Source organism: Doryrhamphus excisus, linkage group LG11 (assembly GCF_037039965.1).
Source record: "Doryrhamphus excisus strain RoL-2023G ecotype Guam linkage group LG11, RoL_Dexc_Guam_v1.1, whole genome shotgun sequence".
NCBI lineage: Eukaryota > Metazoa > Chordata > Actinopteri > Syngnathiformes > Syngnathidae > Doryrhamphus > Doryrhamphus excisus.
This window is the reverse complement of record NC_136367.1, coordinates 19,320,972-19,333,502: the sequence shown is the minus strand read 5'-3', so window position 1 is coordinate 19,333,502 and position 12,531 is coordinate 19,320,972. Positions and strand designations below refer to the sequence as shown.

At 40.0% G+C, this 12,531-nt stretch overlaps 1 protein-coding gene across 13 annotated transcripts in view; it reads left to right on the top strand.

Moving 5' to 3' along the window:
• Nucleotides 1-12,531, top strand: part of cadpsa (Ca2+-dependent activator protein for secretion a) — an 81,546-nt gene that overhangs the window by 17,783 nt on the left and 51,232 nt on the right. For 12 of the 13 annotated variants that reach the window (XM_078794398.1, XM_058065755.2, XM_058065699.2 and 9 more), the window contains exons 4-11: nt 1,263-1,343; nt 1,422-1,661; nt 2,526-2,647; nt 2,875-2,986; nt 3,629-3,768; nt 6,136-6,202; nt 9,425-9,533; nt 9,938-10,150. In XM_078794398.1, coding sequence (XP_078650524.1) covers nt 1,263-1,343; nt 1,422-1,661; nt 2,526-2,647; nt 2,875-2,986; nt 3,629-3,768; nt 6,136-6,202; nt 9,425-9,533; nt 9,938-10,150 — 1,084 coding nt within the window. The remainder of the gene's footprint in view (nt 1-1,262; nt 1,344-1,421; nt 1,662-2,525; nt 2,648-2,874; nt 2,987-3,628; nt 3,769-6,135; nt 6,203-9,424; nt 9,534-9,937; nt 10,151-12,531) is intronic. The other variant, XM_078794394.1, reaches the window with a different exon arrangement.

Sequence of the window (12,531 nt, the reverse complement as noted above, 5' to 3'; positions counted from 1 at the left end):
CGCCACATTGCTCATCTCTTATGCTGCCGGGACTTGACACGGTCTCTAGCTAGGAAGCTCGTGAGTAAGCAAGCTAACAAACTAGCAAAGTAACAAGTTAGCCTCGAATTTATTTCTTTTAAATTTAAGAAGCCAAAAAATTACCACTTCCACACATGATGGGAGGATAACTTTTTTCACTATGTCATGCGGGGCATGGCATGGCTGATGTTAAGGCAATGTCATGTAAGGTAAGGTAACAATATTGCACTGTATTCTCCTTAGCACACCCGTAAAATGCTATTTTTCAACTTTTTGTTTTTATTTTCTTATTTTCTTACAAGCATTTTGCAATAGCCTTCTGTGCATAATAATTATAGCGAGATGATGGTAGCAGATGAGGTGGTTATCATTTCAAATTCAAACATGTCCACAGGACCAAATACATCCACCAGAGAAACACAGTCAATCCCAGCGGCTTTTGTCGGCTTCAAAGTGGTTTCTACGGCAACTGTACACAGAGGCAACCACTCGACACTCCTTTTCCTTGCCCCTCCCTTACCTGAATTACTGTGATGATGTAGCGGCTTATTGATCCATTTAAGCAGGTGGCAATTAATAAATGGAGGAAAGTGCAATATTTTGACCTTTTTCTTGTCTTAATTAACATTAAATCGGGAGCGGGAGTGTTGTTCTGCGTCTTCTAATATTTGATCTCCGCTTGCGAGGTCAGCAGGCGTACCACAAGGTCTCGGTAAAGATTCCACTTGAGCTCCACTTGACTTTGAAAAGAGAACAAACAGAAATGCAGTCTGTGAATTGCGAGGTCACGGCCGGTCATACGGTTTTCGAGTCGAGACTGTGAGGCTGCTAACAAGGACGTTTTGCAACAAAAATAAAAAATAATCACACAGCAATTTTTGGGCTTAAACGTGCTCTGAAATGTTAACGCATCAGTGGAGAGTTGCATCATCACCTCTGTTAGCTTCTTCTACAAAGTTTGTTGTTGGGATCGGGCATTTGGGATTCTCGTCTTTGGTATAGAATGAGTTAATAACATGACAAGAATCGCACCATGTTATATGCTAACCAAAAAATGTATGCAAACTGAGACAAATTTTGCCAGAGATTTTGTACCTAAACCAAAAAACATGCTAACTGGAGCATACGCCAACCACTCAAGTCCACCCAGTTCCACTTCCATCACATTACCAGTGACATGTCAGGAGGACTTGAACTTTAAGACGTTATTTTTTCTCCCCCCCCCCCCCCCCCCCCTTCAGCTGGACAACCCAGACGAACAAGCAGCCCAGATCAGAAGAGAACTGGATGGAAGGTTACAAATGGCGGATCAGATCGCTCGTGTAAGAAACCATGGTTGAATTTTGAATTGAATTTAGCCCAGGTTGCATCTAATCTAAATATTGGCTTCCCGGGTTAAGCAGCTCGGCGGAAGATTCCCTCGGTTCGCGTCCAGAGAGATGGAGGCCATGTTCATCGAAGAGCTGCGGTCATCCGTCAACTTGCTGATGGCCAACCTGGAGAGCATGCCGGTGTCCAAAGGAGGAGAGTTCAAGCTGCAAAAGCTGAAGCGAGGTCACAACACGTCTATTATAGACATGGGCCAGGAGGATGAGAACAACCTGTCCAAATCCGACGTGGTGCTGTCCTTTACCCTGGAGGTTGGTTGAGTTCAATCGGGGTCCGGTTGTTTTCAATGTTTAGTGTCAATTATTCTATGAATCTAATTATCCTATTGCTTGATATAGACACTAAGTTAGGACTAGCAACGAAAAACCCAGAGTAATTTATAGGCCCATTTGACACACACTCCTTCTATCCTAATATTGAAATTCTCAGATTTTGGATCAGCATTTGCAATAAAAGTGACTGCTGTATATTAGACTAGATTCAGCTCCAGAAGCTTTTTTAGATTTTTTTGCCAAAAATCAGAAAATTTTCAATAAAATTTATATATATATATCTATATATATAAATAAAATTAGCATATATATTAATAAAAAGATATATTAATAAATTTGTTATATTATTAATTATTATACATTATTATTCATAAAGTATTATTAATACATATTTTTAGCCAAAAATTAGCACATTTTGAATAAAATTTATATATACATATATATAATTAAAAAAACATATATATATATATATATATATATATTTCCCCCTACACTTTAAGGGACTAGTGCGTGGAAGACACCAAGGCTTTCATCAGAAACACTGATGTTTAATCTTGGTAAGACACTGCCACCTTGTGGTCGGTGAATGGTGTTGTTGATAATTTGATTTCAGTTCTAAACAATTCCAATGCCTTCATTTTGTGCCCTTAATAATTCATGAACGCTGCTCTTTATTAAAAAACTGTTACAATAAATCCTTAAGAACACTTTAAATAAATCATTAAGGGCCCATATTTGTTCCCTAATTGGTTTACTATGTAAAAGTATTTCCTGTTTATTCTAGACTGAAAACACATTGGGTTGTCTCATGGTGAGTTTCACTGTGGCTTTATGTTTCTACAGGTGGTCATCATGGAGGTCCAGGGTCTTAAGTCACTGGCACCAAACAGAATAGTTTACTGCACCATGGAGGTAGAGGGAGGACACAAACTACAGACAGACCAGGCCGAGGCATCGAAACCCACGTAAGTCTCCCGCATCCAGACGCGTACGTTGGACTCACGTCACTCCATTACACAAACTAGATTTACTTTTATGAAATGTGTGAGTGTGCGTGGTGTGTTGCATCAAGACAAGTACTAGCTGAAACGAAGCCATCCAACAAAGAGAAGAGAAAGCCAAGTCAGCACCTGGTAGCTCAGGTTCCAAGTTGCGAGTTGCGGTGCTAACCTTTGAACCGATGTGTGTCTAGGTGGGGAACCCAGGGGGATTTCACTACGACTCAGCCGCTACCTGCCGTTAAAGTCAAGCTCTTCACCGAAAGCACCGGCGTGTTGGCCCTGGAGGACAAGGAGCTTGGTCGGGTAAAACAGGACTTATCCAATCAATCGAAGAGTGAATGCTGCCCGCCATTATTTATTGATGTCCGTTGACTTTGCCACTTTTTTCTCGATTAATGGGGAACAAACCCTAAGAAGAACCCCGCATGCTAAATGTTGGCATGTTAGCATGTTAGCATATTTGCTCATTTGCGCTTGTCTACATGCAAATACAGAAATGCCATGATGTAGGGACAGTAGAACTGCCATGGCACTGTCGGTACTTTTTGTCATCTTGCTAGGTGCTAGCATGCAACTGTTAGCATGTTAGCATTATGCCTATTGTATTCATGTTTAAATGCATATACACATACATGACATGATGTAGGAACATTATAGAGCAACCTCTGCAATTTTGATGCTAACATGCTAACTGCTAGCATGTTAGCATTATGCCTATTGTATTCATGTTTAAATGCACATACACATACATGACATGATGTAGGAACATTATTGAGCAACCTCTGCAATTTTCATGGTAACATGCTAACTGTTAGCATGTTAGCATTTTTGCAAATTTTTGCTAGTTTACTCATGTCTTCATGTTAAACTATACATGGCATTGCTTGCTAGCTAGCACACACATGGCGAATTTCCTAGTTAGTGATGCCCCGCTATTACCTGCAGGTGGTGCTCCATCCGACGCCAAACAGTCCCAAGCAGTCTGAGCTGCACAAGATGTCGGTCTCCAAAGGCTGCCCAGACAGCGACCTCAAGATCAAATTGGCTATTCGCATGGACAAACCCCAGAACATGAAGCATTGTGGGTAAGTAAGTGTATGTGCAATATCTTTGCTGATTCAAATGCACAATACAATTACTGTAACATCATGCGCAGATACTAATACAAATACCACAGCCTGTATACCACAACTACTGGTAAAAGTTAATTTTATTTACAGTCAAGACCGTGATAGAATTTTGAGGCTGTGTGGCCAACCACTACAGCACCGATTCAGCGGTGTGTTTGAACTGTTGGCTTTGCTGCTCTCTTGTGGTCACCTGGCGTTACTACACAGCCAACAAACCAGCAGCACATAGTGGAAAATAAAAGGATGAAAATTTTCTTTTTGTAATATTATTTATTATATTCCCATAATATTGTGACTGTATTTCCATTACTTTTTCCCCAAACTAATTTCTCATAAATTGCAGTTTGGTTTGATTCTCATAATATTCTGACCATATATAATTACTTTTAAAATATAATATTTAAAGTCTTTGCTGCTAAAATGACATTATATTTATTAATTATAATATTTAGTCTTCTTGTAAAATTGCTGCTTTCTTTCCCACTACTATATGACTTTTTTGTGGGGGTATGCTGGAGCCTATCCCAGCTGGCTGCGGGTGAGAGGTTTTGTCTTGAAAGCCATTGAAAACAAATACACCAGGTTTCTGAAGTTTTTTTGTATTTTTGCAGTATTTGCAGTACTTATGCAGTACACTTTACAATGAAAAACGACCTCCAGAGTGATTTTTGACTGACAATCACATAAATCAAATCAACCAATGAACTGCTGGAAGAGCCAACCCCATGACACAAGAATTGGCGTTGCTGTTGTGCAACATTTCATGTTCCTTTTGTTTTATTATTACGCTTCAGTATGTTTTCTTGGAGAGGGGGCCGCGGGGCTCGGCTGAAAGCACTCGTGTCGATGTTGCACTTGCTGCACCAAAACAAGCCGGCCTCTTGTGTGTCGCCTCATGGATGCTGTTTTATTGACAACGACAGGCAGAAACAGCTCAGAGAAGGACCGGGGGGAAAGGCAGACTGAAGCAAGCGGCCTGCTGGGCCTGCAGGGAAGCGGGGTCCTCACCCTCGGATGTTCTTTTAAAAGAAAAGCCCCTCACTTCTCCTTGTGCATCCAACAGAGCTTGTGACGTGGTTGCAGTCATATAATCCTTTTGTAGTTAGAGCACAGAAAACCTAGTTACATTATTAGAGCCCTCTAGACATTAAATAACACCCCTATAGTCACCTTTAAACTCATATTAGCCAATAATAAAGGCATATCTTATCTTATTTTATCTTTATAGCAGCCATATTTAGAGAGCAAGACAAGTGTAAATATTTTTGTCCACAAGGTGGTGCGTAACGTCAAATAATTTGGAACCACTCGTGTAAACAGTGGTACTTTTTTGCTTCGACATTATGATTCAGAGCATTTTTTCCCATTTTTTTTCAATCAAAATAATATAAAAGGCCAAAACAAAAATCAAACAAAACAAAACAAAAACCAGCAGTAATTTAATGAAAATATCAAAAGAAAAAAATTGTAATCTAACAAGAAAACGTTGTCATTTTAAGAGAATAACAGGAATATGATGAGGGGAAGAAAATCATCTGATTTTAGCAGCATAATATTTTACTGACATGTTATGAAAAACAAACAAAATAGACTTTAAATTAGGTTGTGAAAAAAACTGTAATATTACGAGAATAAGGTTAAAAAATGAGGGCAATGAAGTCAGAATTTTGAGAAGGAAATTTTAAATAATTGGGGAGAAAGTTTAAATAATTGGCAAATATAAAAAACAACAGCCGAAATAATATTAATAAAAAAGGAACGTAAATTCAAGGTTTTGAGAGTTTTATGGCAAAAAAAATACATTTGTAATATAATAAAGAACAATAATTCAATAATTCAATTCAATAATAGAAGTGGAAATATGAAAGGAAAAAAATATTCTAAAAGGTTTTAATATTATGAGAAAAGTATTAAATATTTGGAAAATTAGATTGGGGAAAATATTAAGGAAATAAAGTCCTAATATTACACAAAACAAAAAAATATCTAACAATTATTTACAAAGATCCCACATATTTTGGCTTTAAAGTGAATACACTTGAATGTTTGTATTTATTTTATCAGTGATACTAAAAGACTAAAAAAGTAATGATACGAATATGAACAGCGTCTCCTGTGTTTGGCTGCAATAACCTTGTTCAACCAGAAGATGTCGCAGTTGAAAAAGACTTGTGCCCACAATGCCCACTCCAGCACCACACATCATAGAGAATATACTAGTACTCCTAGAACAGCTCTATTCCACACTATAAAAAATGTCAGTCAACATGTTGTCTTATATAATAATTCCATGAGTTTTTGTTATTGTCTTTCATCCCACAGCTACTTGTTTGCTATTGGCAAGAATGTGTGGAAAAGATGGAAGAAACGATTCTTTGTGCTCGTTCAGGTAAGACTTTTGTTTTGTTTTTTTACCTAAAAGTTTCTACAAAGCTCTTTTTACACACATATTTGTTCTAAAAATAATAAATATAATAAAGAACACGATCAAGGCTTTGTCGGTGAGCATTTGTTGGGGTAAAAACACCACAACAATCAAGTATTTTAAGTTTAGCTTAGACAAAATGATTGATTCCATGAAATAAGTGTAAGACTAAATATTGAAGAACTAATCCAAAGATAAACGATTAGAGCGTAATAAAGATTTCACGCTACTTGGGCTGCCTCCCAGCATAAATAAACTGACCAACCTGAAGCCCAATCTCCTTTGAGCCTGTTCGACTCCAATAGAAGGGAGATGCAACCAAGCTGTCGTGCCTCAGCTGTCAAGGGAATGATGGGGAAGCCAGGCAGGCTTTTGTCAGGAGTTTGGGGGCTGAGCAGCCATTTCCTGGTGACTGCATCGGGAGGTGGGCAGCATGCGGGGGGAACGCTTGTCGCTTGCGCGCTGTGGAGGATATGTCTCAGAGCTACAAGTTGACAGGGGATTGACAAAGTCGAACACTCGCTGGCCTAACACTTGCAGCTAGAAAAGCCTGAGCGCCAACTTGAAGCCTCTTGCTTGCTCCCGGCTAAATATATTGCAAGTGACAAATAGCGCTCCATCCACTCAGCATTCAAGTGTGTCTATTTGGAGTTTTCTCTGTGTCTGGGTGCACAAACACAACCGACCACTATGCGTACTCATGCTATTATGCATGTCTTATATGCATATATATATATGTATTACTTATACAAATAATAAAGACTTTTTATAACGTGCTGATCTGATGAGATAAGGACTAATTGCATTAACTGTAACCTGTAACTGTAACTAAACCACCCGCCATGGGGCCAAAGAGAGCCCGCAATTTGATAATTGAATCCCAAAAGGTATTTTATTTGTACGCATAAATAAAATGTGTAATATTTCTGGAACGGGCTGCACAGCGGTCGAGTGGTAAGCGCGCAGACCTCACAGCTAAGGGACCCGAGTTCAATCCCACCCTCGGCCATCTCCCTCCCACATTCCAAAAACATGCTAGGTTAATTGGCGACTCCAAATTGTCCATAGGTATGAATGTGAGTGTGAATGGTTGTTTGTCTATATGTGCCCTGTGATTGGCTGGCCACCAGTCCAGGGTGTACCCCGCCTCTCGCCCGAAGACAGCTGGGATAGGCTCCAGCACCCCCGCGACCCTCCTGAGGAAAAAGCAGTAGAAAATGAATCAATTTTTCCCATTGGAAATACTGACAATTCATTTAAAGGGAAAGTTTGGATTTGCAAACTACGGCCCGGGGGCCACATCCGGCCCGCCAAGTGTTTGAATACGGCCCGCCCAATCTTTCCAAAGTATTTCATTTAAACTCAACATACAACCTGGCATCATGGCCTGAGCCAACCTTTTGATGGTTTTATCAATTTCGTTTTTTGACATGGTCTGTTGTTTACAAAGTGCTCCTGAAAAAAGGGACACAAGCACATAATAATAATAATAATAATTATTATTATTATTAGATTATTATAATTATTATTAGAACTATTATGAATATTATTATTATTATATTAATTCTAATTATTATATTAATTATATATAATATTATTTATATATATATAGTTATAGTTATATTTGCACATTATATTTTGCATATTTTACATAATAATAATATAATAATTATTATTTTAATTTTATTGTAATTATTATAATATTTTATTATTTTTAAAATATTTAAATATAAATCTAAAATAATAAATAATAATAGCAGATTGCATGACAATTTTACAGATAAAATAATACCAGGTGGACTGTTACGTGTAAAATATATAGTCTGCCCCCCCCCCGTCATATCAATGCGGCCCGCGAGTCAAAAAGTTTGCCCACCCCTGTTCTAGAACGTTCCCAATGAGACTGAGTCCCCACCTGGTCCTGTTCTGGTCGTATTTCGTTGGGGGTTATAGGAATAACGAGTTTGACTTTTCATAACAATATGCGTTCAAAAGAGTAATGGCTGCCACACACGGAAGTCCATTCATTTTCAATGGAACCTGCTCAATAGGGCAATTATCACCGTCCATCCAAGCGACACGTGTGAATGTCACTACACTACACTACACTACACTACACTACACTACACTACACTACACTACACCGGTATTGTAGTTCTTCGGTGTAACATTGAGTTGGCTAAACTTTAGTTAAACTCCTTCATTACTTCAAAGTATGGCTGTAATGCCGATACCGTGTGAGCGGGAGCCAGGCGGAGGTGGTAGTTTTGGGTGTAATTTAGTCTAAGATTTGCCTTTGTGGTTTCCTAGAGGCCAGAGAGTTGCTGGAGAGTCAAGCCGGTTCTCTCCATCCTTTTTTCCTTTGGCCCCGGGTCTCATCAGTGCTGTCGTTGGGAATCTCGTTTGTCACTCACGCACACCCAGCGTACAGCCGCAGTGAGAGGGAGAGCAGAGGCTGATTGGCCAATCAAGCCTGGTGATTTGTGACGACAGGCCGCTATGACTGGCAGCGCTGCCCGTTACCGGCATAGATTCTATTAAATACAAATTATATTATATATTGTCAGCACTGGCCTTTAAAAAAAAAACTTTTCAATTTCAATCTATTTGTCAAGATATGCTGTGGGTGTAATCATGAACGAATCACTCTTGGAATTATGACACAGTCACCCCATGGTTGATTGGTTCCTGACCTGATCGCGATAAGTGAATAATTCAATATTAATAAAGTAATGGTTTTATTTCATTTGAACATGCATCAGATTACAATTGAATGCATCCCATAATCACTTCACAGTTCCACATGTCCAAAAAGGAGTAGGAAGAAGCAAAGCTTATTAAATCTTACCCCTCCATCTGGTACTTTTACAATCAGTAACTGTTACATTTGTTCACTTCCTGCTTTCTAATAAAGTGCAGAACAAAATATCGAATCGAAAACCTATTCATGACCTTCTAAATAGGTTTTTAAACATTATTAGAGCCTTGTAGACATGATATAACACCCCTATAGTCACTTTTAAATATATACTACCCAATATTGTACTCATAATAATAGAAAATAAGCCATCTGAGACATAAATAAGACATGTTAGTGTAGAAAATGTACTTACCGGTGGCTATTATGTCTAGAATACTACTGTACTGCTGTAGTTAATTGAAATGAACATCTTCGGCTCCCAACAGGTGAGTCAGTACACCTTTGCGATGTGCAGCTACCGGGAAAAGAAGGCGGAGCCAGTGGAGCTGCTCCAGCTGGACGGCTACACCGTGGACTACACCGACCCGCAACCAGGTAACACAGCCATAAATACTCACCTTATCTTAGTAGTACCTTACTACCTTACACAGTAGACAGGCAAGTTGTAACAATAAAAGAATAGAGAACAGACTGAATAGGTGTAAGATATGCTAACACAATGCTTATTCAGCTGCACAAAAAATAAACATGAACAGAAAAGATTTCCAGTGTTTATGTAACATAAACAGTTTTTTCGTTTATAAGTCGCTCTGGAGTATAAGTCCCAGGAACAGCCAACCTATGAAAAAAAGTGATTTATTGTCCAGAAAATACAGTAATTAGCGTTCCTACACTGCTTGGTAGGCAGTTGATGTTTGTGTAAGTAGTACTACGTTGTCTAATACAGTCTAAGTATAACACCAATACCATTACTGCCAATCATGACGTGTGTCCATCAGGACTGGATGGTGGCCGGGCATTCTTTAACGCCGTGAAAGAGGGCGACACGGTTATCTTTGCCAGCGATGACGAGCAGGACCGAATTCTGTGGGTGCAGGCCATGTACCGAGCCACCGGCCAATCACACAAGCCGGTCCCTCCCACCCAAGTCCAGAAACTCAACTCCAGAGGGGGCACGGTGCCGCAGCTTGATGCACCGATATCTCAGTTCTGTAAGCTATTGACTTTCAAGTTCATATCCCATCTTTGTCTTATGAGTATATTGCATCATTGTTGTTTCTTTTCTTGCATATAATAACACACTGTGAAGTTCGAATGTGATGATTGGACGAGCCATCTCTGACAATCAATTCAAAACATCTGTCACTCACACATGATGCCTCAGCTTTTACCTCTACGGTTTCTTCGTTGCTTGGCTCTCTGTTGTAAATCTGCTGTAACACTTGAGCGTGTGTCGTGGCTTTGCTATGTGTCTTTATGTTTCTCTGTTTGTTCCCTCTTCTTCCTTTCTTTTTCCTCTTTTTAACCCCGGCCCTGCTTCTTGTAAGCTGGATTGAACGGTAAGTGCTTTCCTCCCTCTTTTCTCTTTCCTCTTTGTTTTTTTCCAATGTCTTGTCCTCTTTGGCAAATGCCCAAAAGATCACGCACCCAAAGGACTCACGTTTTTGGGATTTCATATGCATGCATAAATAACGTCATTTGTTCATGCACATATAGAGCTATTTCAGCGAACTGTTCAGGTTTTGGGTTAAATCCTCGGTAAGAATCAAAGGTACGGGTTCCTACGGCCGGTCTACGAGTGAGATGTGCTGATTTAAAGCCATAGACCGGCCGCAGAGGTTCTGTATCATATTCAGGAAACACTTCGGGTGCTTATGTTTTTTTCAGGTTGGTGGTGACATCATCAGATTTGTGTTGTAGATGTCTGATAACACCCCGTTGATGGCAATGATGAGTGTGCGACCCCCGGGGGTCATACTGGATCCACACCTTGCCGCAAAGTGCAAGTCACACTGAACACGGCGAGTCGGTTTGGTTCGTCTCCTGATGATACAAACTGGACGTTTGCGTCACCGTGCACAAATAGAGCCATTGGCGTGAACACTGAACCCCGGTCCGCCACTTTTTAGACGTCTGTGTCAAACCCAAATAACAATATTCCTAATGTTACATGCTCTGGTTGCGGAAACTGCATTTGTCTTGTGTACGATTTCCTAATATGGTATACAGTAATCACTCGTTTACTGTGATAAGTGAATTTTACAACAATGTTATGCAGTATAGTAGACATAATAACAGACAATAAGACATAACACTAACTCACACGTTAGCATTGGGGAAGTTCCTTGTTGTTGTTGACAGCGTACTTCCTTAGGTCTCATCAAGCTAACTTTACTGACACCTACTGAAGTATACTACGTATCACGTCTTTGAATGCGTCTTCTGAATGCCTTACATTTGTTTATTTTTGTTCACTTAGCCATTTTTATGCTAGAAAATGCCAAGCCGACGTAACATTTGCCTAAAAATGTATATTTTTGGACTAACAATAGGCCGTAGTCAACCCCAAAACACGTTATATGTTGACAAACAAAAGCGGATGTAGCAATTGCAACAAATTAAAAACAGTTTCCGACTTGCCAGCGGCAAATGACAGCTCCTAACTAATGTACATCTGCAAGATGCGAGTTTGCGAGTTGTTTTTGACACAACCCCTGGAGTCCAACCGAGTCCCATCCGCTGGTAATTACCAAGTTAAAAGTGCCAGGCCATGAATAATGCAGTGCGATTGCTGCACAATGTTATCATGCAGCAAGTCAGCGAATGTTACCAAATAACTGCTTGCTAGTTCACACCTGTGTGGCTGCAATGGATAATATGACATCACGTCAACCATTCCTTTACTCCAGTTACTTCCTGTCACAGTCAACAAACGTGCAAGGTACAATGACGACTATTTGCCATGAAGAGAATTGATGACACGGAAATGATTAAAAGTCTGTATTTTGACAGGAGTACGCTGTAAAAGACAGGACAAAAAATAAAAAAGCACACTACAAAAAAAAAGGCCCAAATCTATTGACCACCAGTCGTGTAGTAGATGCCTCCTGGTTCCTCTCCTCTGGATCTATAAATGAATAGTTGTCATCAATCATTGTCAGGGCCGTCCTTCCCCAGTCCAGATGGGCGGGGGTGGTGGGTGGAGGTGTCACTGCAAGTTACTGTCCATCCCTCCTGCTTGCCTCCACTCCCTCTCACTCACATCAAACGGACCTGACAGGCCAGCAGCTACAGACCAACGGGGCATCACAATGTCATTTTTTTAGATTTGTAATTTATTTATGTTTTTTCGGGGGGGTGTTAGGGGGGGTGGGTGGACTTTTAGAGCAGACACAATTAGCTTCGAGCATCTTCCTCTTTGTTTTGTTTGTTGACTGGTGTGCTGTCATTGGGCGGCTAAGAGGATATTGGCCGACAAGTCGTTTGATTACTGTGCAGCTCTGTGGAATCATCGTGCGTTGCCAAAGTGAGTCGCTTGGACCCCAAAGCAGCCGACAGCGTCAACGTACGAGTGAACGGTCTTTTATTAAAA